General features: G+C 40.2%; 3 protein-coding genes across 4 annotated transcripts; 2 read left to right on the top strand and 1 right to left on the bottom strand.

The window, feature by feature from the left end:
* Nucleotides 1–335: 335 nt before the first annotated feature.
* On the top strand, nt 336–2,935 carry arf6b (ADP-ribosylation factor 6b). Its single transcript, XM_037746917.1, has 2 exons — nt 336–520; nt 755–2,935. The coding sequence occupies exon 2, from the start codon at nt 1,360–1,362 to the stop codon at nt 1,885–1,887; it is 528 nt and encodes a 175-aa protein (XP_037602845.1). The 5' UTR covers nt 336–520; nt 755–1,359; the 3' UTR covers nt 1,888–2,935.
* A 9,005-nt stretch (nt 2,936–11,940) lies between these two features.
* On the bottom strand, nt 11,941–15,293 carry vcpkmt (valosin containing protein lysine (K) methyltransferase). The gene is made up of 5 exons (XM_037796130.1): nt 15,002–15,293; nt 13,534–13,647; nt 13,350–13,422; nt 12,360–12,479; nt 11,941–12,236 (listed from the first exon to the last, which is right to left on the bottom strand). Exons 1-5 carry the CDS (start codon nt 15,256–15,258, stop codon nt 12,132–12,134), a joined length of 669 nt encoding a protein of 222 aa, XP_037652058.1. The 5' UTR covers nt 15,259–15,293; the 3' UTR covers nt 11,941–12,131.
* Nucleotides 15,294–18,764: 3,471 nt separating this feature from the next.
* On the top strand, nt 18,765–26,340 carry msh4 (mutS homolog 4). 2 transcript variants are annotated; one of them, XM_037796186.1, is made up of 20 exons: nt 18,765–19,133; nt 20,495–20,668; nt 20,743–20,906; nt 21,033–21,143; nt 21,339–21,454; nt 21,538–21,711; nt 21,813–21,985; nt 22,092–22,159; nt 22,329–22,403; nt 22,507–22,571; nt 22,663–22,832; nt 22,921–23,057; nt 23,165–23,268; nt 23,783–23,907; nt 24,506–24,706; nt 24,817–24,935; nt 25,036–25,164; nt 25,387–25,561; nt 25,645–25,733; nt 26,030–26,340. In XM_037796186.1, the coding sequence occupies exons 1-20, from the start codon at nt 18,932–18,934 to the stop codon at nt 26,225–26,227; spliced, it is 2,769 nt and encodes a 922-aa protein (XP_037652114.1). In that variant the 5' UTR covers nt 18,765–18,931; the 3' UTR covers nt 26,228–26,340. The 2 variants fall into 2 exon arrangements, with proteins under 2 accessions (XP_037652114.1, XP_037652115.1); XM_037796187.1 differs by lacking the exon at nt 21,538–21,711.
* Nucleotides 26,341–27,328: the final 988 nt, after the last annotated feature.

The following is a 27,328-nucleotide window of genomic DNA, read 5'->3' as shown; positions in this document are numbered from 1 at the left end:
AATAATAGAGATATAAATATATGTATATATATATAAAATAATAGAGATATAAATATATATATAGATATATAAAAACAATAATAGAGATTTAAATATATAAATAAATAACTAATAACTATATATAGTTATATATATAGTATATAAATAACTAATAACTAAACACATTTTAGAATGTAATAATTGTGATGTATGACATCACGTTAACTAATAACTAAACACATGGTGTAAAAGATAAATAACGTTAGATTTGATTTCATGTCAGTTTCTGGTATTTCATTGTTTCATTCTGTGAATGTCCTCAGACAGCTCTAGCTGGTAGCTGGTACTATCAGCAGAGCAGCAGAGCAGCAGAGCAGCAGAGAGCAGCAGCAGCTGAATGAAGTGGAGCAGACTGGAGGAGGAAGTGGCGGTTAATGCAGTTCCACACCTTTCCGGTGTAGCAGCACTGCGACCAGCTCGACTTAAAGGAGAAAGACGAGAAGCTGGGTGTATTTATCGAGACAGGAGGGGGAGATAGGAGGTAAAACTGCTTCTATTTCAATTAAGTGTTCAACTTAGAAAGGTGTGAGGCCAACATGTAGTCCCTGTCGCGCTGTGTTTAGCCTCCAGATATCACTAGTTCACTACCCGTTATCTAGTTAGCTTAGCTTGCTAGGCAACAAGCTAGCTGGTTAGCTTAGCGTGCTAGCAGCCATGAGCGGTTAGCGTGCTAATTTGGCATGTCTGACCCTCCTCTTTTAATCTCTCTTTCCAGGGGGTCAAGAAGTGGAGTTTCTCGAGTGGATACAGTGTGTTGCTGAGGATATTTTTTGTGAAGTTTACCCGGTGGAGACGCTTTGGGACTAGCCGCAGAAAGCTGCCTGGTAGCGGTGAAGAGAGAACAAGGGCGCACCCGATGAGGAAGACCGGACACCAGCAGCAACTCACAAGTACCAAAGGCTTTCTCTGGGCCTTATATATACACACACGGTGTCTGCTCTGCAGGGTTTAATCGGCCTGTCTTTGTCTCACAGCTTTCATGTTGTAATTGGGCAACAAAAATGAACGTCCTGCAACAAGCTGCTGCTTAGTGTAACCGTGCCATGTTGTGTCTAGGCCCTGCAGACACTGTGCTACTCTGATCATACATGTCACTGGACGCACAGACTTTCAAGTGAAACACCTTTAAAGTACTGTTTGTTAGGTTTCAACATGAGTGTGTATTTTTGACTTTTTTTCCCCCCCTCACTCATATGCTCTTCAAGTGAGTCATGTTTTCACAAGTCAAGTGAAAGTCAGAAGTGAGTAAATCATCAAGCTAAGTGTCAGACATTTTCTCTCATTAGCAAACGAAAGTATTTATGCACAAGAGAGTTCAAGATGGGGAAAGTGCTGTCTAAAATCTTTGGCAACAAGGAGATGAGAATATTAATGCTTGGACTTGATGCTGCTGGAAAGACAACAATCCTTTACAAACTGAAACTCGGACAGTCTGTCACCACAATCCCCACAGTCGGCTTCAATGTGGAGACTGTCACCTACAAAAATGTCAAGTTCAACGTGTGGGATGTTGGGGGGCAAGATAAGATTCGTCCTCTGTGGCGACACTACTACACGGGCACCCAGGGGTTAATTTTCGTGGTGGATTGCGCGGACAGGGATCGCATCGACGAGGCGAGACAGGAACTCCACCGCATCATCAATGACCGGGAGATGAGGGATGCCATCATCTTGATATTCGCCAATAAGCAAGACCTTCCGGATGCCATGAAGCCGCATGAGATCCAGGAGAAGCTCGGATTGACCCGCATCAGAGATAGGAATTGGTATGTTCAGCCCTCCTGTGCGACCACAGGTGATGGACTGTATGAGGGCTTGACATGGCTAACCTCAAATTACAAATCTTAATGATTGAGTGCTGACTGTTTTAGGTCAAAACTATAATAACGTTGCAAGTAACACATAACTTCTCAAAATGAGTATGGTTAAGAAAAAAAGTTGATTATCTCCCATTTATTTTTAATACTACGTTTACCCCCTTGACTAATTTATCTTTAACTGGGTTTGCTGGCTTAAAGTTTGCTTGTACTCTGTAGCAGGCCTATTATCACATTCATTCTCTTGGGGCTTGCTTGATGAATATTGAATTAATTGGTCCTAACGTTAAAAGCCACAGAGATCACCGCCTTTGCCTATTCTTTTTCCCTGTTTGTATGATTTTTCTAATGAGGAAAGTTTTTTGTCTTCATTCTTGGACTAAAACTTGTTTCGAGGTTCTTCGGTCTCTTGCATTGAACTTTTTTTTTTTCTTCTGAGGTGAGATCTTTAATGTCATAGCATACTTGAAGGACTTTGACATGTGTTTTAACACAGTACTGTGGTGAAAAGTATTTCTTCTCAATGGTATTGACTGCTGCAAGGGAAAAAAAGAAAAAAAATGCTTTCATTTCATTGTCTTGACATCAGAGAAACAAAACTACTTCAGACATGTTTTGTTACCCCTCCCAACTCCCTTATGTGGGATATATAGTTTACTGATTGACCTCCCATGTCATGTCTTGATACCTAATTGTGCTGAATAATCAACAAATAGGCCTCCAGTAACTCTTAAACATGCTTGTTGGGGATGCATTTTTGATTTTTGGGTAACACGTAGTCAGTTGACTCAATCTTTCCAAAGGAATGTCATTCAGCTCTGAGCTCTCTCAATCTGATACCACAGTTGATTAGTCTCAGTATTGGGACATTATATGATAGCCTATATCTGTAGCATGAGTACGAAAGTACAGTAACCCTACATCAGAGTCCATCTGTCGTGCAGTCAGAGAAGGAGCTGTTTACTGGGGAAATGTTGATGACACTCTGTGGTGCAGTTCTTGCTCTTATTTTGACTGGGGGAACCATGTACAGAACAATGTCATTGTAATGTCTTATTAAAAAAGTGATTTTAAATCTGTTATGTCTGTTTGTTATTTCAAGGCAGTTAGTGTGATTAGGCCTGAGTGATCAAACCATTTTTACACTGATGAAAGTTTTATTTGTAAGTAGTTTAATATATTAACAGCGGCTTAAAAAAAACAACCATGGGAAAGTTTCAAGACTGCTCTTGGTGTTAAAATGCTCATGGGTTTTAGTGCCGTTGGGCAGATTCTTCATAAAGAGTTTATGTCCACCCTCAGACTCCGTTCCCTTGCCAGTAAACGGGGAAAATGTACAAAACAGGAAGTCCCAACTGCTGGTCTTTTTGGAACAACAACAGAGCCACATGATAGTTTGCATGAGAGTTGGAGGGGCAGCGGAGATATACAGCTGAATTGTGGATTCTTTTTGAATGTTGCGTGTTGGTTGCGAGCCATAGTCGAGTCGATGCTGAGCTGTCAGCTGTAACTTCCTGAGTTTGGTTGGGACTGGCATTAAAAAGCGAGTCTCGGGTTGTTTTATCAAGTGAGTGTTCAAGTTGACTAATGCAGGGCTGGTGTTGGAAAAGGAAAAGGAAATGTATATAGGATTTCCACAAAGTCATGAGCAAAACGAGTGTGTAATACATAATCTGTGTGTATTTATATATAATCTCAAAAGTGAGTGTGATTTATGTCCAATCTATAGAGTTTCCAACATACTAGGAGGATGAGGTCCACTGTATTATTCTCATTTTCTACTCTGTTAATGCTGACCTCATTTCATTCTTGCTGCTGCTGAATAATCATTTCAGTTTAGGTATTTTAGTAAAACATTCATTTAAAAGTTGAATTTGCCAGTGCAACTGTTAAATCTGACACAGACACCACTGAGACGCAGAATGTTTTAGTTTCCATTAAAGCTGATTAACAAGTGTGTATGCACTCCTGACAAAGACAGGATTAATGGTGACAAATGGCCGGACTACTGTGTTTCGGGCTACAGAAGATTAGTTGGTATTATTCCGCAGATTTTCTAAGGATTTTTCCACACCGCATACTGGGGGGCACTGTTTCCAGTGTTTTACACATCCACATAAACACTGGCAACATGTATAGCTGTTCAAAAAGCACAGACTTTGCATTTATTTGCATTTACAAGAATAGGATGCACACTCTGGCTACGTTCCGAATCGCATACTTTCTTTTTACTTTTAGTACGTATTTGCAGCTGGCCTAACAAAGTACAATCTGTTGCACCTTGAACTTTGACCCTCTTGCTCATATATCCGCTGTGCAGATGATTGTGAGTCAGAGAAGCCAGAAAAGCATGCTGGCTTGCATACTGAAAATGACACTGGATGTAATAGGTCATCCTGGTATTCTTGGCATACTGCATCTGACATACTATATATTGGGACATACTAAATCTTTTTCTGGCATACTAAATAGTATGGTAGTATGAGTATTGGAACGCACTTGCGGTATGTCAAATGCAGTATATGCCAAAAATACCAGGATGTCCTACTACATCCGTTCCCATTTTGCAGAATGCAAATCAGCATGCTTTTCTGGCTATTTCTGACCCACAATCCTCTGCTCAGCAGATATATGAGCAAGAGGGTCAAAGGTGAAGGCACAATGTTATGACAAAGTAATATGTCCCAATTGTGAGCATACTGGATGCAACAGTACGTATACCTTGTAAGGGCGGCTGCAGTACGCACTAAAAGAAAAAGTATGCGATTTGGAATGTATTTGCGGCATTCACTGACAATCGGACGCTGTTTCCTACATTATGTCTGCATCCACGAGCGTTTGGCAGATCGGCTGTGTGGAAAAATCTGGTGCTAAGCACGTTGCTGTAGAGGCCTCCTCGGGATGTTTGCTTTAGCACCACAGAGGTTTCCGTCACATGGGTCAGGTGACACAGACAGATATGACTCCACTGCAACAGAAGATGTTTCACACAACCCACACACCTCTTGCAGCCGTGATTTAAATGCTCCATTAGAAAAAAGGGTCTATAATTGGAGTGATCAGCCACAAAACACTACAAGTCGAGAAAGTATCCAAGCTTTGTAAATACTTCGGTCAGGGCTTTGGTCAAGGGCCTCCATTAGGAGCTGATGGCAGTTTAATTGGGCTGTAATGGCCACTCTGGTTCTCACCACTTCATTACAACCATATGATCCTCACGGCTTTATTGGTAACACCCGGGGGCCCCTGGGGCAAGGACAGAGACTGTAAGCAAGGCTTTATGACCTCTCCTCTGTAAAGATGAGACCTCCTGGCCCTCCTGTCAACTCCCTCTGTGCTCGGCTGGAATTCCTTACACTTCCTGAGAGGAAAGGTCACAGAGGAGAGCTCAGTAATAGGTGCTTCGTAAACTAGGTCTCATACTTCTTGCTTAATGAAGTCAACTTTTGCAACATATTTCAGATTCATATCCCATTGGTGTCGTAATTCACAGAGTAAAAAGGCAAATGACTTAAATACTTCCACTGGTTTGCACAAGAATGTCTGTGACAGATTACACCGCCTGTTTGTTGGGGCCGTTCCTATGACAACGATCTGACGGCAGTGTGGCCTGGAGTTTTTGGTATCACGACATATAGGTGGCTGTGCTGCAAGTTTCCAGTCAGTTCCTCTATTCGACATAGAAAGAGGAAGAGTGGGAAGAAATTGAAAGAGACCCCGCTCTCTGTGAAGTTCTGCAATTTTGGAACACACCTTTTTTTTTTGTGACAAATCGACAGCTCGTCCGTCATTAGTCAACTTGACAAATATTTAAAACAGCTCAGGAATAACTATGGTGAGTGGTGTTACAGCTACACGCCTGACATGCCTCTAGTTTGAATTGTATGTGTGGTTTTCAAGGGTGTGGTTTGTGTTCCTCACTCGTCTTCACTTCCTCTTAACTCCAGCTGCAGGTAGCACTAATACTCCTCTCTGACTGTGGGTTGTGAATACAGTCATCGCTGGCTTAATGTTGGCCTACAGTTCAACGGACACACCCAGTTGGATAATCACTGTTGGATATGTGATGCCTGCAGACACAGATATTCTTGAGTACATTGGTGAACACCATTATTAAAGCGGTTTATTTATCTGACAAATGGTAGGAGGGAACACCTACTCTAAGCCACAGCTCACAAGGCTTGGTTCAGTGGCTGCTTACCCTCAAGGACAGTAAGAAAAAAACCTCTTTGGTTTTGAAATGTCTCTCTTTGTCCTCTGGTTTAGTCATCTGCACCTTCAGTAGTCTCTTCGAGTGAGCTGTTAAATAATGAACTCATGCAGAGCTCAGTGTAAAACAAGTCCGGAAGTGGCTCAAAGTTGTTTCAGGTTTCCTGCTGAGGTTAACGCTCTCGAATGCCACGCTACATGCAAACCCCTGGTTGCTTTTACACAGGCACACTCTTTTCTGCTCATACTGTAGTAGTTTGTTTTGATTGCAGGTGTGTCGGTGCGGGTTTTACTTATAGATAATCTAAAATTGTGTTATGGTTTTTATAGGAGCTATGCTGTGGTATACCCTTACCAAAAAGTAGTACACTTCAAGTTTATTTTTATGAAGTATACTTTATCTAGTAAGTATACTAATATCAATGTACTAGTAGTATACTTGTAAGTATACTAATTCAATACTTCTTACGATAAATTGGCCCACTTTTTAGTTTATAAAGTATACTTTTAAGTGTACTTTAAATGTAAGAACAGTAAACTTTGATTACACAACTAGTTTACATCTAAGATGTATTTTGTACTAGAACTACACTATGAACTAGACTACAAGTGAACTTATAGGTATACTGTTAGTTTAATAGTTATATACATGTAGCCCACTTTTTAGTTTATGAAAGTACACTTTGTATACTTTAACTTATAATACTTAGCCAATGATTTCTTTATTACATAAACATTGCTATTTGACTTGATGTTTTGTGATGATAAAAAAATAAATACATTTTTCTCACATGCCTCCACGATTAACAGAGTATCCAAAAACGTAGAAAATTCTTGATAAATTGAAGTAAATTCATATCAAAACATAATGTTTACAAAATCTCACACACTTTAATAGGCTACTCTATCAAAAATGAGCACAACTACAAGCCAATTATACCTTTCTGTAGGCCTATAAGGCAAGAATACATAATTATACTTTTTGCAAGTATATCTTGATCAAAAGATTAAGCACAAGTATAAGCTAAGTATACTTGTACTTTGCTGTATACTTGTCTGTATAAGCTAACTATACATAAGTATATCTCTGATAAGTACATAAAAAGTAAACTGAAAGTATACTCTCTTAATTAAAATTTAAAATAAGTGTACTAATAGCACACTTGAATAAACTTCTATTTGGTAAGGGTATGCTGGCTGAACAAGGTTGAAAATGTGAGGCTGTAAAGTCCAAGGTGCATTCTGGGCACTGGTCCAAAATACATTCCAGTCATATCTGCAACTGAAGGTTACTTGCTGTGTTGAAATTACAAATTCAGAGAACCAGAAAATTATTAAGAAGTGCTGGAGGTCCACACGACATAACCAATTTGTTTTTTTTAATGAATAGATAAAGTGCTCATACAAGCATTAACTACATCATTTAAGCCACTTGCCATACAGTTTTGTTTGTAAAGTTTCATTATAGCCTATAATCATGTTGGGTTTTCCACTTTAAAAACCATCCAATCTAAGTCCAGTTACATTTTTTTTAAGCCTCGGGGCTTATATTTATATTCCATTATGTGAAAACCTGAAATTTGTCCACATGGTTCCTCTTGAGAATTGCAGGATGTTTGACACAGCTGTGTGAGAGTGTGGACCACTTTGTCCCTGGACTGTGTTTTCCCAGCTGTAACACACACAGAGAAAAGGGGATCATAGCGGTGTGTTAACCATCTTGCCTTCAGATGTAAGCAATGCTACAGTATAGGAAAGGGAGGGAGGCGGGGGGGGGTCAGCAGGCATTATAGATGGTGCTGCAGCTTGAGGTCTCTTGGCTGTGAGGAACGCAAAGTGCATCTGTTTCTGAAGCGAAATTAAATTATGTTTTTGATCCTCTTCATAAAGCACGCAAAGCACTGACCTTGGCATCTGTAATTTGGCTTTACATAACCTCTTCAACACTCAGAGAAACACTGAAGCGTGTACAGACAGGAGTCATTCACCCAGCAGCAGCAGCAGCAGCAGTATCCACCAGCCACATGTATCCACTCACTGACTGACAGAATGATGAAGATCCATGCAAAGCAACCTCAAAGGCCTGCTTCAGCAGCTCACCACCACACTGTCACGCTCCGGGACTGACTACATCTGTATATCTGACAAAGATCGCTGTAATTACAGAGGACACAGTGTTTTGAGTGACACTGTGTCTGGATTAGACAACAGTTTGAGCTTGGGAGGAAATCTCGGATCTGAGGCGAGTCAGGCGCTGCTGCTCACACACACACACATACACAGTCCAGATTCAGACTACTGAGAGGTAATGACTCAGGGAAACGCTACACACACACACACATATGCTGCACCCCCCCCCCTCTGCAGTTCTCCCCTCGGTGCTGGGCCGCCACACAACCTAATGATGACAAATACATCATTGCACTAGAATGCCGTACGGACAGCAGTCACAGGCAGTCAAGTCTCCACCAAACCTGTGGTATTTCAAGCAAGGGATCAATACACTATTCCACTTTTACTGAGTCACACTGAACCTATATATATATATCAATAATATTATACACAAAGTCTATTATAACCTAACACTGCCTACAAGGACTAATAGGAGTTCAGCTCTTTTAATTTTGATATAGACAATCACTGCTAATATTGCTGTATTAATAGGAATGGAAGAAGTGTGCACTATATTCTCACAGTACTGGATTTGTGTCCCCTCTCAACTGCAGCACAGCTGTCTTAACAGCACCCCCGCCCTCCTCCTGTTCCTCTGCAGGAGGGGTGTTGGTGGTGAGGGGGGGTTGAGTCAGCATTGTGTTTCTAAAGCTAGTTGTCCCATCGGGTTTTGCTTCACTGGCACCGTACCACCTCTTGTTTTTAAATCCACCGAACAAGAGTGCCACAGATTATTAGAGTTGTTGCTTCTCATTATCTGCAAAAAAAAAAAACACTAATCACATTCTCTATTTTGGAACAGAGCTCTGGCCTGTTGTCTCTTTTTTGGAGTGTAAAGTTCAGCAGGCCCAGTTTGTCATGTGAAAGAGAGAGAAAGGTGGAAAGACCTTTGCAGGATCAGAGATGTCACACATTTACGCAGCCTTCTTCTATTTTTAATCAGCCCAGTTTTGATGTCTATTCTTGAGCCACTCCCTAATAGTTAGCGAGAAAATGAGTCTTCCTTTCTGGAACAGTGTCTCATGGCTCCAGGCAGCGTGATGATGGTGACACAAAGGATCTTCTGTGTCACTTCTTGGCTGTGATGCAGCAGAGCGGTGCACACCACCACCACCACACAGGCTGCACGGAGTCAAACTCTCCTCCACCCATCTGGTTTGGAGGGGCGCTGCACTGCCTCCTCATGTTTTAAAAGTACCACGGGTGGAGTGGGTGGCGGGGGGATACGTGTGCAGATGTTTTGTGTGTGAAAAAGTGCAGACTGGCCTGGGGTTGTATTGCACATGAATCTCAAAAACAACAGCAATAGCACCCAAAAAGACAAAACAGCCACAACGAATGTCATCATCATGCCATAATTAAAAAAACTGCCTGCCTGTGTTAAAGCATTGGCCTATTCAGCTATTTATGAGGAACTTGAACTGTGTTGTTCTTACTGCAGGTTTTTCCACACAGGTATATGAGTTATTTCTACTAATAGCACCATCTGTTGGCAGAAAATGCCCCCATTCTGTCTTGGTGCATGCAGCATGTACGCCACATGTTCAGTAATGAATCTTTACGGTCACTGGAATCAACTGTAATGTGTATATGAAAACGGATTAGAGACACCGCTGCTTCACTGTGGGCTGTCCTCATTTACTCCCTGTATTCCCCTGTAGTGCTATAGCCTAATTAGCCAACCACAAGAACTACATTATTTTAGGTTAACATTTAAGGAGGAGAGAACACCAGAGAGACTGGGAAATAGATTGTGAATGATTTGAATGATGAGCTACGGGTGGGCAGGAGGATGAAATGTTGACACAGAATAGTGCGGCTCCCCTCTAACCCCTCTAATCTCCCAATAACCCCTCTGGGTCCCGTCCCCGCCACACCGGGGGACATGGACTTAATACCAGCTGTGAGTCAAATTAATTAGCTGAACATATCCTGGTGGAAGCCAAAGGAGACCTGAACAGTAGGCTGACTCTGATTGTAGCAGTCCAGCTGCCCTAGGCAGAAGTGAGAGGGCAGAGAAGGGCCACAGGGAGTGATTATCTTAAATGATCCGCTGTTGTAATTTAAAAAAAAAAAAAGGCCATTCATCTCACTCTATCGCTCTTGTGATAGGCCATATCATTGACCAAGGCCTACAGGGATTAAGGCATCAGATTGTTAAACTATGATTCAACACAACCACACCTCTGTTTTTCTCCACCATTCACACATTTCACAATCACAGTTGGATCTATTCGTTGGAACAGGAAGGATTGTATTTGTACTCATACATGTGTTTTCCGATGAGCAAACAGGTTATAATGTAATGATTACACAAAGCTAAAGCATCTGCTGAATGTTGGATTATGAAGAGTTGCTTGTTTCTGTTTAATTATAAAAATCAGTTCATTAAATACAGGAATATTCATGGGTCTTTTTTAGGCACTATGCCATCACAGATGTTCCTGCCGTACAGTGTCAGCAGATTTCAGTCAAGGTTAGCTTTGCACTCCTGGATCCCTATAGAGGAATATTAGGACGAGCAGGAGGAGCATCTCATTAATGCATAATCAAACATGGCTCCCATTGCATTCTTCTATAAAGTGATTTGAGCATTTAATGGGACCTTCAGTGTTAACCCCACCACGTCAACTTCAGTATTAACATTTTTATTTGGTCTGAGCGTCGGAGGCCACCCTGCTCATTACACTACAGCTCCGCTGTGTAAACAGAGAGCAGCATGAAAGGCTGCGAGGGGCCCCTGCATGCCTGTGGGAGTGCGGGGCGTACTTCATGGTTTATGCTTGAAAAAGAGCCATAATCTTCCAGCTAATCTCGGGCTTGGGGTGGAATTCCCCTCGCATGGAGCTTTTCAGGAGAGCTGCCATACGCTATGTTGACTATGTTGGTTTTAAAAACTGGGTAAGCTATATGAAGATAAACATATGGATTGAGGAATTTAGTAATTTATTTTCCCATCTCTCTCGATGTAGTAAGCTCTAATAATGTAACAACATTGTCTTCACAACTTCAGTTGATATTTAGTTATAGATAGAGATAACCAACATGGCCCTCCATAATAATAATCAAATTAAAGTTGTATTGCAAGGACTAAACATTGACACACAGTTCAATACTTTTTTGGGGACTTAAAGCAACTATTGCCCCCTAGTGCTTCACATGGGCAATGTCTGAATGTACAAACCTCATTCACAATTAGAAGAAATCCTGTAAATTACAGTGAAAACCACTCTGACAGCAGTTTATGGCCGCAGTTAGCTGCTCATTTCTGGGGGAAGGTCAACAGTTTCAATCTAACATGTGACTGTGTGTATTATCCTAATATAATAACCTGCAACAATGTTTATTTAATCATGCACAGCGGAAAAAGGGCAACAGCAAAAGCACACCAAGTCTTGTGTTTGTAGTGTCCCGCAGTTTACTGAGCTGTAAACTCTGGACTTTCACTGTGTTTTGCATAAAAAAACAGAACAAACATTTGCAAGACTAATCCTCAACCTCAAACATCCAAATGAATATCAAGAACCCATGGTTCAGTCCCTTCTGGTTCTAACTCATTCTATTAAAGATAACAATCTGTCATGTCTGTGCTTGCACCTGTCTGCCATCTATCTTTGCAGCCCTATTATTACATAGATCAATGAAACTGCTGATATTATCTGAACGTGGTTTTATAGTGTGAAAAAAACAAGTTTGACAATGGTTTCACTTTTCATTTTGTTTACTCCAATCACTATATCAGAACAGTGCTGTATTAGAACCTATTTTTTCTTATACAAAAATGTTAAAAAATAGTGCAGAAATGAAGATACATTGAATATTATACAGACTGATTCCATGTGGTAAAAAGGGGGGTACACTGATTACTGTACGCACTAATATCACCTTACAAACTCAGACTTTTCTCCGGATGTGCAGGATGTGGATGTCTGGACTACTAAACTCTGGGTCTTGCTTGTCTGAAGGGATCTCCTCACAGTTGAAGTTTTGTTGTAGCAACTAAAAGATGACACAAAAAAACACAATGACTCACTGAGGGGTGATGCCATATATATCAGCTTCTTAATAATAATTTACCTATTTCTTAGTATTTACAAATGGAACACACAGTCGCACTCTCACCTCAAAAAACTGCCTTTCCACTTTTGGGTTGACGCCCTCCGTGCGCTGCTCATAGCAACAAATAATGCAGGTTTCTGGTCCAGAGAGCAGCTTCAAGCTCTCCACCAGTGGAACTATAGACTGTGTGGAGATAAATGATAAATGATAATGATCAAGAAGAGAAATACAGTGCTACAGTTAAAGTTGGTTCTGTATTGAAATGTTGGTGATACAGAGCATTTTCACGAAGGGTCATGTTTAGATTGAAAAGCCTAAGTAGAAAATAGGGCTGTCCTCGCCAAAGAAATTCTTAGTCAGCTAACCCTTATTTGATTTTTTGTCCACTAATCGATTAGCTGACTAAAGTTACAGTGTGTAGGATTTGCCAGCGTCTAATGGTGTGGTTGCAGATTGCAACCAACTGAGTACCCGGCCTCTCACTCCTCCTTTTCCAAGACTGTGGTAATGTGAGCCGCCGAGTGCAAAATCGCGGTAATGCCATTCGCCTCGCTCAGAGGCCATCCTTACCATAATAACACTACTTTAGGAGCAATGGAAGTCAGACGGTTTCACAAGCGGGTCAGAGAACTACGGTGGCCTTCAGGTAACGTAAAAGCGTGAAAGCCTCTCTCTAGAGCCAGTGTTTGGTTTTGGTTTATATTACATTTCTGCTAATAGATCCCCTGAACACTGTTCCTTTAATGGCGTGTGATTTTACATTTTGTAAGAGACATTTATGATATTTTCTGTTTACTTCGTTATCCAAAAGTGAAAAAAAAAAAAAATCTAAAAAGGAAGTCTAATGCAAGCTCATATTTTCTTTTACACACTGGCCCTTTAATCGACAGATCTGTAAATCTGAATCACACAAAAGCGCCACTTTAAGTTTTGTGTATACCAGAGATGTGCTCATAAGTTTCTTGGTCATTCAGCATGAAAAAAATGACTACTTGACTAAGATGACCGATTAGTCGACTAATCGACTAAGAGGGGGCCTTATGAGTAAATTACCTGCTCATAATAGATGCAATCTGCCATAAGAACATAATGTGGGGGAGGCTGGAAGTCAGACACATCTTCACCCCTTTGAGGAGAGTAGAAATCAAAGAGTTAATATTTGACACTTGCAATATGTTGAACATGCAGCTTATACTGTATGAGTGAAATCCAAATAAAACGAAATATAAGTACAAACCATTTCAGTACCTTTGCAGTAACTGATCCACTACTGATGAGTGCCTGGTTTTCCTGGATGTTCACCCTGAGCAAGGTCTGCAAATCCTCCAGGTCTGTCACAGTAACTGCAGCTCTATGGGATTTAACACACACAGCAACGAAAACAATCTTTTGGCTTTCTATATGTTATTAATTGTAATCATTAAAGGCTGTTGTCCACTCACTGCAAAGCAAGGGAGTACAAGCAGCTAGCTAGTAGTTAAACTGATTTAGGCTATATTCATATTTAAACGACGGAGTACACAAACTAAGGAGTTATCAATTCAATTCAATTCAATTTGCTTTAATGGCATGAACAATATTGCCAAAGCGTCAATTCAATAATAAATACAAATTAAAAAAAAGAACAAAATAAAAACAAAAACATATATATATACAATTCATTAAGCAAATTACATGCATGTAAATAGAAGAAAACAATAAAGAAGTAATTAATGTTTGTTGTGTCAATAAAACAAACAAATAAAAAACAATTAATAACAATCTATAATGTGTTGTTGTTGTGGTTGTCTCTTAGGTTGTGACATACACTGTCATATCCTGAGTTATCTAAAGAAGTAATTAATGTTTGCTGTGTCAATAAAACAAACAAATAAAAAACAATTAATAACAATAAATTGCAATATCAAAGGATTAATGTAAAAAAACAAAAACAAAACATGAAGTAAAGGAGTGAAAAAAAGGCAGAGTGTGAGTAACATCTATTGTGTGTTGTTGTTGTTGTGGTTGTCTCTCAGGCTGTGACATGCACTGACATATCCTGAGTTATCTAAAGAAGTAATTAATGTTTGCTGTGTCAATAAAACAAACAAATAAAAAATAATTAATAACAATAAATTGCAATTTCAAAAGATAAATGTAAAAAAAAAACAAAAAAAAAACATGAAGTAGAGGAGTAAATAAAAGGCAGAGTGTGAGTTACATCTATTGTGTGTTGTTGTTGTTGTGGTTGTCTCTCAGGCTGTGACATGCACTGACATATCCTGAGTTATCTAAAGAAGTAATTAATGTTTGCTGTGTCAATAAAACAAACAAATAAAAAATAATTAATAACAATAAATTGCAATATCAAAGGATATATGTAAAAAAACAAAAACAAAAACATGAAGTAAAGGAGTAAATAAAAGGCAGAGTGTGTTGTTGTTGTTGTTGTCTCTTAGGCTGTGACATGCACTGACATATGCTGAGTTATCTAAAGAAGTAATTCATGTTTGCTGTGTCGATAAAACAAACAAACAAACAAATAAAAAATAATTAATAACAATATATTGCAATTTCAAAAGATAAATGTAAAAAAAAAAAAAAAAAACATGAAGTAGAGGAGTAAATAAAAGGCAGAGTGTGAGTTACATCTATTATGTGTTGTTGTTGTTGTGGTTGTCTCTCAGGCTGAGACATGCACTGACATATCCTGAGTTATGTCTCACCCCAGTGTTGCAGCCATCAGACCAACGACTCCTGTCCCAGCTCCCAACTCAACAACTCTCCTGCCAGTCCACGCGCTCACTCCTGAGGACGGATCATTAAACTGTTTGGTCTCTAAATATTTAGCCAGCACGATAGCCGCATCCCAAACAACACAGCCGACGTCTCCTAGGTAGCACTGCTTCACCTTCAGGGTACAGCCGTCGTTTTTCTCAATTTCTCTCACAAAATAATCAGCCTCATCTGCATCAGCCGCCATGATGGCAGCCACAGGAAGAAACAAGTAGATGACTTCCGGTAGGATTGTTTTCCAGAATAAAAGCATAACCTCTACTCATTCTCTGTTAGAGCACTACAAAATTGGAACTCACTTCCCACCCATATTAAAGATATACATACATACTCCACTTTTACATCCAAGTTAAAAACATGGTTTGCCGACAATTACACCTGCATACACTAACATATGGCTGTGTGTTACTTGAGTCATGATCATGGATGCTGCCTGTCTATATGTGCTGTCTGTCCCTGAATGTGATTGTACTGATGTTTTATTGTATGTTTCGATTATATGTGCTGTCTCTGCATGATTGTACTGATGCTTTACTGTTCTCTTTTATCTTTATTGATCTATCTTGTTTCTTCTCTGTCTTAACTCTTTCCTTTTAATCAATGTGCTGTAATGTATTGTTCTTTTTAGGGTGCCTATTGTCATCGGGCCGGGGACTACAGCTGGATATTAGCCATGTTGGCTAAAGCTGCCCTTTTTACTGTTATTGCTACAGTCAATTAATTGGGATTGTCCACGATATAATAAACTAATTAACTAAACTAAACCTCTACTCAACTTGTAATATTTATTGTATATGCAGTACATTCAGTTCTTGCATACAGATTACCAATATAGTGCAGTCAACATTATAGTTTACACAGTGATGAAAGTCAGGACTGTTTTGAACAATATGTGCTGAATAACACTATGTGATATGTGATTTCAGAGGATTCTTTGCACCCTGGTAGTCAAAGTCAGCACCACTGGTACATTTGATGGTGTGTAAACACACACACACGGATAAACTTTCCCATCCCCGTGCTCCCCAGAGTGAGAGGAGACAAATGATGTGGTTGAGGAAGTCATTGTAAATCAGGGAGAGGAAGCAGACGAGGATGAGAGTAAAGGTGGTGCTTCTAGAGAGGAAGAAGAGTCAGGGCTATAGTGCACTGAAAGAACAGACATTACACATAACAGAAAACTTCATTTTTGCAACACATTATTAAAAATGCAACTACTCATTCTGTAGAACCCTGTCTGTGGTAATATTTATTCTAATAAAGAAAATTGGCAGACCTTCAGCAGTCAGTATACAACTTTTTTTACTTTACTTTGACCTTATTGTCCACCTTAGTGGTAATTTGTCTTTGGCTTCTCTAGTACATGAAAGATAAATTCAAACATGACATGAAATTCAAACATTAAAAACATACAGTCGGCAAATCACTCTGCACTGATACAAAACATACAACAACAAACGTACAATTGTGCAAATGGGTAGGGAACAGCAGCAACAGATGGGGATAAGTTACATCTTTAAAAATACTTAAGGTATTCCCTAGTGCAGTCATTTTGCATTCAGTACCTGTATGGCATGGGGAATAAAAGACGTCTTATATATGTTACGGCTCGCCCTCAGGACCCTAAATCGACGGCCAGACGGGAGCAGCTCAAACTCAGAGTTTAGTGGGTGTGAAGCATCTACAGATATCTGTCTGGCCTTCCTGAGTACCGCTCTATCAAATATGTCACAGAGCTGTCTTTGTGGCTTGCCAACCACCTTCCCTGCAATCTTAACAATTTTGGAAAGCTTGTTTTTGTTCTTCCCACTCAAGTTGCCATACCAAGCAGTCATATTAAACTGTAAGATGCTTTCAACCAGGCCCCTGTATGCCATCTCAAGTATGACATATAAAGTGTTACAACTCTTATATTATCTTAAAATGTTCTTATTTTATTATAAGCTATATTGATAGAGACTAAGGTATGTCAAGTCAACAGTCCTACAGGCCTCCACCACAAAGCACTTACATACACACAAATGTTTTCAGAATAAGGTCATGGTCTTGACCTCAAAGTCTACCACAGGCTACAGTTGTGATATCTATTTCTGCTTCCTCTTTCATTCAAATCTTCCTCTTTACTCATGTTAGTTCCTCTTCTTGCCATTCTTAACCTTTTGGATAGCTGTTACCTTTGTTACCTAGCCTATATTCTAACATTATTGTCTACTGGCAACTAATGAACAAATCTAAGTAGGGTATTTCTGTGCAACATAAACATTGAATTGTGTATTTTTGGTTTTGTTGGTGGTTTGCTTATATTATCAATTTCATACATCCCAAAAAAGTAACAAAATCAATCATACAAATACAACTATACCCTGATAATGAATTTCACTGTATTCACTGTTCTCATCAACACCATTTCCATTTCTTTGTCTATGCGCCTCCTATAGGCATTGGTCTACAATTAAGTAAAATGTGCTTTCATTTCATTCATGGTCTCTCTCTTTTTTATGATATGAAGAAAGGGAAAAACACAGTTTCAAACGTAAATTAATTTACAACATCTTTATCAGAATCTGTGCCCAGAGCGTTAGAGCACCCTCTACTGATCATACAAATAACTTTATTAGATGTAAATTTAATGTGGGTTACAAAAACATAATGTTACTCTGCTTTATAGGTAGACGAGTCTTTAGGGTTTTGCTAAATAGGGTTCAACAAATCTCCAGTTACATGGGTCAAAGAGTCTATATGTGTTGGTAGCTAAGGTAACGGTTTAGAGTAAAGGTCAGCAACCTGCGGCTCCGGAGCCACATGCAGCTCTTCAGCCCATCTCCAGTGGCTCCCTGTGGATTTTTAAAAATGGAAATTAATAACAATGAATAATAAGTCATAGTATTGAGAATTAAGTCATAATATTATAAAGTAGTAAATTTACGTGTTATTTCTTGTAAAGTTATGACTGTATTCTCATAATATTATGACTTTTTTTCTTGTAAAGTTATGACTTTATTCTCGTAATATTATTACTTTTTTCTCGTAAAGTTATGACTTTATTCCCGTAATATGACTTTTTTTCTTGTAAAGTTACCACTTTATCATCGTAATATTATGACTTTTTTTCTTGTAAAGTTACAACTTTATTCTCGTAATATTATGACTTTTTTCTCGTAAAGTTACGACTTTATTCTCGTAAAATTACGACTTTTTTTCTCTTAAAGTTACGACTTTATTCTCGTAAAATTACTACTTTTTTTCTCGTAAAGTTACGACTTTATTCTCGTAATATTATTACTTTTTTCTCGTAAAGTTATGACTTTATTCCCGTAATATGACTTTTTTTCTTGTAAAGTTACGACTTTATTCTCGAAATATTATGACTTTTTTCTCGTAAAGTTACGACTTTATTCTCGTAAAATTACGACTTTTTTTCTCTTAAAGTTACGACTTTATTCTCGTAATATTACGACTTTTTTCTGTAAATCTCAGATTCTTCGTCCCTCAATGTGGCCCTAATACTCCGTAGTAAATTTGCTCTTTGGCCCTCGATGCATTCGACTTATAATTAATGTTTAATTTATTAATTAATGAATTAATTATTATTAATTATATTAATTATGTGTTGGTAGCGAATGTAACGGTTTAGGGTGACGTCACTGACATGCGCAGATGCGAGATGCTCGGACTGGACATGATCGCGCGCGTATTTCAGATTCCACTAGTAGCTAGCTAACGGTAGCTCGTATAGCTCATATAGGCGTAGACGAGGGCTCATTTGATCGCAGTCTACTATTATTTTTGCTACTAGCATTTCCAGTTACAGATATATTAATTAGTTTGTTAATATACCTCTGCTTTTAGGATGTTTTAAGATGTTTCGTAGCAGCACAGAGGAGGTAGGAGACACCCCGGACTGTGGACAGACATGGGGGGTGTCCCCGACGGACAGAAGCGGACTAAATGAAACCACCTCGTACGGTCCCGCCTCAGCTTCCTCCGGTTCTTCACACCAGAGTTTAGATGAAGGCAGTACGAGCTCCAGCCGTGGTCCATCACTCCCCAGAGTGGCCTCAGGTGATGCTACTGATAGCCAGTCATTTAAGATAACACTGACAACGTTAGCATCTGTTACTGTCACAACAAAGACTACAAAATGACGTCAGAGAGAGACAGTGACATGTAATAGTGACATTTATGGTATTACATTCTCTAATGTCTGAATTTGTTTTGATAGTGGATCATAGAAGGATAATGGGGTCACATTTGTAATACTAAAACCCTTTTCTCTGGGCAGGGCACTGCAGTATAATACAATACAATACAATAAATGCCAGAAGAAGAGTCCAAGGCACTCTTCTGAAAAAATAAAAACCCTTTATTCAATTAGCTATTTCATAATGAAATGCTAAAAACAATGCTGGCACAAACAGCCTTCTTCAGGTTGTAACCCTCAGCACACAGCTTTCCCTTTTATGAGTACACAGACAATTGATGATTGCAAACACCTGAGCAAGAGGCCAATAAACTCTCAGGTGACAAGTGCAAAATGTGGTCACTAGATGGCTCTACAGGATGTCAAGAAGCAGAGAAAATAATGAAAATAAAATAAGAAAACAATACAATCATGGTTGGAAATTAGCACCAGCCAAATGCTAGTAAAATATGCAAGTGGCTGCTAGATTTGCTTCACTGACCAGACAAAAAAATAATGGTAATCTATAGAGTGGCTGGTAGATTTTGAAATCTACCAAACACAAAAAGTTAATTTCCAACACTGAATACAATAAAAATAAATCTTTATTGTTTTATCTTTGGCTCATCAAACACAGGAAACAACAGCATAGACAGGTTATGTTACACATTAAAACAGTTTGTGTCTGTGGCTTAGATCTGTTCAGTCACCTTGTTGAGTTAAGAATATTGATGGTACTTGGGATGAAGGACTTTTAAAACACATTTTTATATGCCAGAGGGACTCTATAGCGCCTACAGGAGCTCAAGAGCTCAAACTGGCTGAAGAGAGGATGGGAGCTATCCGCCAGGTTTGACTTCCTTGTCCTTTCTGTAAAAAGTTGAGTCAAGGGCTTTCGGAGTTTACCAACTATTTTGCTTGCCATTGACACAATCATAGAGTTTATTATTATATCTACAGTTTAGGTGACCGTACCAGGTAGGAAGGTGAAATGTTAAAACACACACTACACTAATTCTAAAATCTGCTGACTGACACCGAGGCCACCAAGTTTCCTTAGAAGATACAGTCGCTGTGAGCATCTCTGTATTTTCTGAGAAGCTCACCTGGGTGTCTAGCACTGTACCGAGGAATTTAAAGTTTTCCACAGTTTCAACATGTTGGCCATCAAGTGAAACTAATAAGTAATTGTGTCAGTAATAATATGACACAGACCCTCTCCTCATATCTTGTCTTGACACAGGTCAGTTCCATCACAGCTTCAGGTTAGGCAGGATAAATTCATCACTCCTTGCATCCACCTCGGACAGCTCCTCCCTACGCAGCCGTGGAGGAACACCAAAACACAAGTGGACCCCGGGGTCTGCTGGGGCCACTGGCACACACCCAGCACGGACACCACTCACTGATCACACCGGTAATTCAGCCCTAGATACTGTTTGAATATGTCAACATGGCTGATTTCTTAATCTGGTTTCTGTGTTTTTGCAGCAACAAGTTGCTCCTCTGCGACCACAACCTCGGGTGCCACTGTGATTGTGGCGGTGGTTGAAGGGCGCGGTTTGGCCCGGGGAGAGATTGGCATGGCCAGTCTCAACTTGAAATATCCAGAGCTTGTACTCTCGCAGTTTGCGGACACTGGGACGTATGCCAAGGTAAGCCATGCATTATCAAAAGCTATAGCCTTTACATGCTTGATTGGCTGTTAATCATGGCTACACTCAGCAGAGACTCTAAAATAAAGGGAACTCCTGTCTCATTCATATGTTACTCTTCTGAAGGTCATAACCAAGATTCACATCGTGGTGCCACTGGAAATACTGATGCCAGACACAGCCAGTGAGAAGGGGAAGGGGACAAAGCTGTTCAACCTCATCACAGAGAACTTCCCGGTACCAATGCAGTATAGCTGTTATGAGTAAAACACACAATTCATTCAAACAAATACCCACTTTTAACGCAGAATGTACACTCATGCTCATACACTCACTCTTGTTTTGTTGGGACCTGGTGCACCTATTGACACTTGTTCTTGTTAAACTGCAAGTGTGAAGTAATATTTGGATTTTATTATGTGTTTTTGTCAGGGAGTAGCTTTCACTGCTATCCAAAGGAAGTATTTTAACGAGAGGAAAGGACTGGAGTACATCCAGCAGCTGTGTGCTCCAGAATTTGGCACCGTCCTCATGGAAGTGCAAGCTAAGTACGCCACTGAGTACAATAATATATAGAAATAGATCTGCTGTGACACTATTTTTTTATTACCAAGTGTCATGATTTGTTCAGGTATTATTGCTTAGCAGCAGCAGCTGCTTTGCTGAAATATTTAGAGTTCATCCAGAACTCCGTCTACGCCTCCAAGTCTCTCAAAGTGAGCTTTAAAGGCAGTGAACAGACAACAATGATTGACTCGGCGTCTGCTGCTAACTTGGAGTTGGTGGTCAATAACAGAGACCACAGGTAAGAGGGCAAGACTATGACAGCGTCGTATTTGTGTGTGTAGTGCTTGTATAATCATGTACAGTAAGTGTTCAGTCTCTGCTTATCTGTGTATACTGTAGGAGCGAGCATACTCTTTTAGGGGTGCTTAACCACACTAAAACGCCTGGTGGTGCCAGAAGGTTGCGCGCCAATATTCTGGAGCCTCTGGTCGATGTGGACACCATCAACATACGCTTGGACACCATACAAGAGCTGCTGCAGGACGAGGAGCTCTTCTTTGGTCTGAAGAATGGTCAGAAATAAACACTAACCTTTTTTAATCACACATTAAATAATGTGCATACTGGAGATGGGAGCATGACACAGTATATGAATATGTGTTCTTTTGCACTCCTCAGCCATAGGTCATTTCCTTGACATTGACCAGCTGCTCTCTGTTCTTGTCCAAATCCCAAAGCAGGAAACGGTACGTACAGTACTTTCAGTACTCATGATTGCACAAGATGATTTCATAGCAGTGGAATTTCTTGTCATGAAGTGAATTCATGTGTGTGTGCGTGTGTGCTTTAAAATGCTTAACTAACTAAATGCCCAAATGCTGTGCACTTTTCAGTACTATTGCTGTATTTCAACAGGTTCAGGTTGCTGAAGCAAAGATTACACACGTCATTCAACTGAAACACACATTGGACCTGGTGCCACGGTTAAGGGTCTGTGAGATTTGTTCATCTTACAGCCATAGATAGTTGTACTAATTGTTATTTAGTTAGAATGCAAATACTAAGTCCTTTAAGCATTAAATGTTATGAACAGATGGTGTTGAAGAACTGCAACACAGCTCTGCTCAAGGCATACAGCACCTCACTGGAAGACAACAGGTACCAAGCATTGTGTATATGTCAGATATACACTTACTATCACATACTATCTACAGACATCTTCCGCTGTGTATATCTGTGTCTGCTTCAGGTTTGACATGATTCTAGAGCAGATCAAGACAGTGATCAATGAGGACACTACCTACCTGAAGGGGAGCCTGAACATGCGCACCCAGAAGTGTTACGCTGTCCGCCCCAACATCAACGAGTTCCTCGACATTGCACGCAGAGCCTACACTGAGATAGTGGACGACATTGCAGGTGTGTGTTCTGGCCGTTTGCGTAATATCTTTGGTTTGTATATAGTATTTAAACAACAAAGCTTACTGAATGGCATTGTGTTGAACAGGGCTAGTGAACCAGATGGGGGAGAAATATGGTTTTCCAATGCGTACCAGCTTCAGCACAGCTCGAGGTTTCTTCATCCAGATGAAGCTTGAAGGAGTGGTCCTGCCTGAAGGGAAACTCCCCCCTGAGTTTATCAAGGTATAGTCCACTAAAGGCAGGGATTGGGACAACACTGAGAGCTAACAGATTCACTAAGAACAGAAAAAAATTAAATGAAATGAGCAGCTGAGTTTCTGCCACCACAGGTCACCAAGCATAAGAACAACTACGGCTTCACTATAGCTGACCTGATGAAGATGAATGACCGCTGTGACGAGGCCCTGAGGGAGATCTTTCACATGTCCTATGTGTGAGGATATCATGATCCCATGACTTACAAACGTGCACAGTAATGTATTGTAGGCACTTAATTACACTGTGCTGAATATTGAAAGACAGAATGTTTTCTCCTCGACTAAAGAAATCTTAGCTGGGTAATCGTGGGACTTCCTTGAGTAATTAGTTGTTTAAATCTGTCAAATTGTTTCGCTGGCACTTTTTTTTCATTCCACAGAGGAATGTGATTATGCAGAAAAGTTCAAAGCTTATCTTGTAATATTCTTTTGATGCCAGAGATGTAAAAACTGACTTTTAATCCCTAGATAAAAGGCCACAAAAATAATTTCTTGGCTGACAAAGACCTTAACAACCAATTACTCATTTAAAGGGGGCACTGCAAGTTTCTACTTTTCTCTATCCAAGCAAGTTTTATTGATTTATATAAATTTAATGTGTTCTACTTTTTGTCCACCAGAGGGTGCTGTTTGTTAGCTAATTTTCCTCCAGTGCTATGCCCATGCAGCATCGAACCTGTCTCCTTACAGGGTGATATGTCAACTTCTGAGCACCATCCACGAGCACATCCACTGCCTTTACAAGCTCTCTGATGCCGTATCCATGCTGGACATGTTGCTGTCACTGGCCAACGCATGCACCATCTCAGACTATGGTAAGTATGAATCACTGTTGATTTCCACGTCAGTCAAACTGTCAAATTAGCCTCGGAGAAGTCTGATCTGTTGTCTGAGGGAGTGCTGTGTGCACACAAGGCAGCACCCAGCCGACGTCACACATGACAGCCAGAAACTGAGCTGGCAGCTCTGCTGGCCTCAGTTCTTTTTTGTGTGTGTGTTGGTCGTGGGCAGCACCAGCCCGATCAGCCACGTGGGTGGCGAGCGCTGGCCCTCAGCTGTCTGAAAGCGTATCTCCATAGACATGTGCTGACTGCCTGCCCCCCTCTATCCCAGCCAGCTTGTACTCAGATTACCCTTGTTACATAAGTGTGCACTGGAGTGCTGTATTTACTGAGACAAATCTACCCAGCAGAGGAGCTAGTTGGCTGTAACCGCTGCACACACCTCTCTCAAAAATCAGCTTTTATTTTATTGTGACACACCTTTCAGTTAAACAGCTAGCAATTAATAATTTGATTTAATGACATTTTGATTATCCCATGAAATGCAGGAAGAGACTTATTATATATAAACAATACACCAACAAATAGATGTCTTTTTGATTGTTGCTTTTTTTTCTGCTGCGTCTGCCAGTGCGCCCAGAGTTCACAGACACGCTGGCCATCAAGCAGGGTCGTCACCCCATTCTGGAGCGGATGGTTGGACAGGAGCCTGTGTCGAACAATAGCTACATCTCCGAGGGCAGCAACTTTGTCATCATCACTGGACCCAACATGAGCGGCAAATCCACCTACCTCAAACAGGTGGCGCTGTGTCAGATCATGGCTCAGATAGGTTAGCAAGCAAACCTTTCAGCTTCACATGAATTTGGAGTGCAAGGCCACACAGTGCTAGGCATGGACTTGGCTTTGTTTTTGAGTAACGCCCTTGCATTGTTTTTCCAGGTTCTTTTGTTCCAGCTGAGTATGCCTCTTTTCGTGTTGCTGATCAGATTTTCACCAGAATTGGAGTGGATGATGATTTTGAAACTAACTCTTCCACCTTCATGTTGGAAATGAAGGAGGTATATACTTGTTTTTTTAGCAGTTGGGCTGCTCACATTCTTTAATTACATATATGAGGGATATAAATCATTATGATTGACTGCATATCTACTCCCAAAGATCTCTTACATAATCCACAACGTAAGTGACAGGTCCTTGATCATCATAGACGAGTTGGGGCGTGGTACCAGTGCTGAGGAGGGCATCGGCATCTGCCACTCGGTCTGTGAGTTCCTCCTTAGCCTCAAGGTAAAGCATAAAATTATACAACCCTGCACTGACACTCCTTTCTCTTAAATGAAAACCAGATAAATCAGATTCCTATGCGCTATCTTAATCATTTAATGTGCTTTGTCTGTTGCGTTACGCCTCCTGGGTCAACAGTAAAGCAGTAAAGTCAATACGGGAACAGCGTGTTTTTCCCAGTGTTTTAATGTTCAAGGTGTGTGCTGTTTTCCTGGCTGTTTGCAGGCGTTCACCCTGTTTGCTACACACTATCTTGAGCTGTGCCAACTAGAGTCTCTTTATCCCAACGTGGAGAACCAGCACATGGAGGTTCAGCACACACGCAGTGGTGACACTGGCGCAGAGAGCGTTGTGTATACGTACTTGCTGAATCGAGGGTGCTCTGAAGAAAGACATTATGGTACAGAATCAATGAAATCTTAAATACAATCCTGTTGAAACTGGTCATGAAATTAGTTACAGAGCTTGTTTTTGCTCTTCTAGGTCTGAGAGCAGCAGAAATGACTGCGCTTCCTTCAAGCATAATTCAAGAGGCGAAGATGATTGCCTCTAAAGTTAGCCAGCAGCTTTTGGTATGGTTCATGAAGGTCAACTTTGTGTCCATCTTTGGTGCCTCAACGTGCTCTGTGGGCCTTTTTATATTTACAGTACATTTTAGCTTTTATAGCATGTTCCACATTTGTACAACAGTGTCGAGCTTTAATTTACAAAAAAACAATACTTGACCCTGAGAGAGTCAAATGTTGTGCCATGGCCTCTCACGACAGATAGCACAAATATCTGTGTGTCCCATAAATAATCCTGCTTTATATCAGAGAAGTGCTGAGTAAAGAGACAAGACCCATGGTGTGGTTTATTATTGCTCTAGGCCAAACATCACAGTGATCCAGAGACACAGAGGCAGAGAGCTGTGTACCACCTGGCCACCCGCCTGCTGCAGACTGCCAGAAACTCCAGACTGGACCCAGACAGCTTGCGTAGGTATCTGAAGGGCCTGAAGAAGCAGTATGAGGCAGAGCTGCAGGCAGCAGGGCAGCCAGCGACCATTGACACAGAGGAGGAATGACTGGTTCAGCCCGGTGAGGCCTGAAAGTATGAGTATCATTAATGGGCATATCGTATGTTTTTTCCTTTATTGTGATTAACTTATTTGATATTAAATATATATATTGAATTCCAGTGTTCATGGGTTTCTTTTTGGCCAGTCTATTAAAAACAGTATAATTCCACATGTTAATTTTTTTTTAAATGCCATGTAAAATATTGTAGCAGAATATGTGTTAAATAGAATAAAAAATACTTTATTGTCTGCTTTTCGCGTACAAAAGGCAGAAATGTGTCTTTGGTTCGCATGTGCAAAAACAGCTATTAAAAGGATACATTAAAACACAACATATCACATCCAGACAGGACACATTAAAACACATTCGCATAAAAACACAATACACTAATAGAAGTTATAATGGGTTATTCTATGTTTATAATTTTGATTTTTTTAATGCTAGTTGTAGTAGTCGGGTATATTTATAGTGTATTCCAATGTTCTTTATATTTTGTATTCTATGGATATATTTCTTTAGTGTTGACATGTTTTATGTACTGTTCCTGTACATTGCTTGGATAACCTGCTGCTGTAACACAACAATGTGCTAGTTTGGGATCAATAAAGTACATCTATCTATCTATAAGAAATTAAAACAAATGTGGTTAGGTCATAAGATCCCACAGATAAACGAAACGGAAACAAAAGAAGTGTGATTGACTCACTCAATGCCACAGATAGAGGAAGTATGCATATAATGTGCTTCTTGTAATCGTGTTTTATGGACTTTGGGGGAAGTACAATGACCACTCCCCCTTATTGCTGTTCTTGATAGTTAGATTTAGGAGCCGAAGCTGTCTCGAAAAGGCGGGGCTATCTCATGTATTGCCTTGCGTAATAACGGCTTCGAACGGTGTGCGCGGCGTCACAAAACAAGCGTTCCTTCAGCAGCCTGACTATTACTGATGGGAAGTTCGGCTCTTTTTAGTGAACCGGTTCATTTGGCGCAGCTCACCAAGAAGAGCGGGCTCTTTCGGCTCCCCAAACGGCTCTTCATTTTACCACTTCTGCCTTTAATAATTTAGCCAAATTTAGCGCTGTTTTGACCTATGATTAGTATGTGTG

This window comes from Sebastes umbrosus, chromosome 16 (genome assembly GCF_015220745.1).
Source record: "Sebastes umbrosus isolate fSebUmb1 chromosome 16, fSebUmb1.pri, whole genome shotgun sequence".
In the NCBI taxonomy this organism is placed as follows: domain Eukaryota; kingdom Metazoa; phylum Chordata; class Actinopteri; order Perciformes; family Sebastidae; genus Sebastes; species Sebastes umbrosus.
The sequence above is the reverse complement of the archived record's forward strand: the minus strand, read 5'-3'. Positions and strand labels throughout refer to the sequence as shown.

What these genes read in the sequence shown, in the direction of transcription:
- arf6b (XM_037746917.1), top strand. Translation starts at nt 1,360, where the DNA reads ATGGGGAAAGTGCTGTCTAAAATCTTTGGCAACAAGGAGATGAGAATA.
- msh4 (XM_037796186.1), top strand. Translation starts at nt 18,932, where the DNA reads ATGTTTCGTAGCAGCACAGAGGAGGTAGGAGACACCCCGGACTGTGGA. An exon ending in GATAGTGGACGACATTGCAG is followed by an intron (nt 22,833 to 22,920) that starts GTGTGTGTTCTG and finishes TGTGTTGAACAG; the next exon opens with GGCTAGTGAACCAGATGGGG. An exon ending in TCAGATCATGGCTCAGATAG is followed by an intron (nt 24,707 to 24,816) that starts GTTAGCAAGCAA and finishes TTGTTTTTCCAG; the next exon opens with GTTCTTTTGTTCCAGCTGAG.
- vcpkmt (XM_037796130.1), bottom strand. Translation starts at nt 15,258, where the DNA reads ATGGCGGCTGATGCAGATGAGGCTGATTATTTTGTGAGAGAAATTGAG. An exon ending in ACTGCAAAGGTACTGAAATG is followed by an intron (nt 13,423 to 13,533) that starts GTTTGTACTTAT and finishes CTCTCCTCAAAG; the next exon opens with GGGTGAAGATGTGTCTGACT. An exon ending in TGGAAAGGCAGTTTTTTGAG is followed by an intron (nt 12,237 to 12,359) that starts GTGAGAGTGCGA and finishes GTCATCTTTTAG; the next exon opens with TTGCTACAACAAAACTTCAA.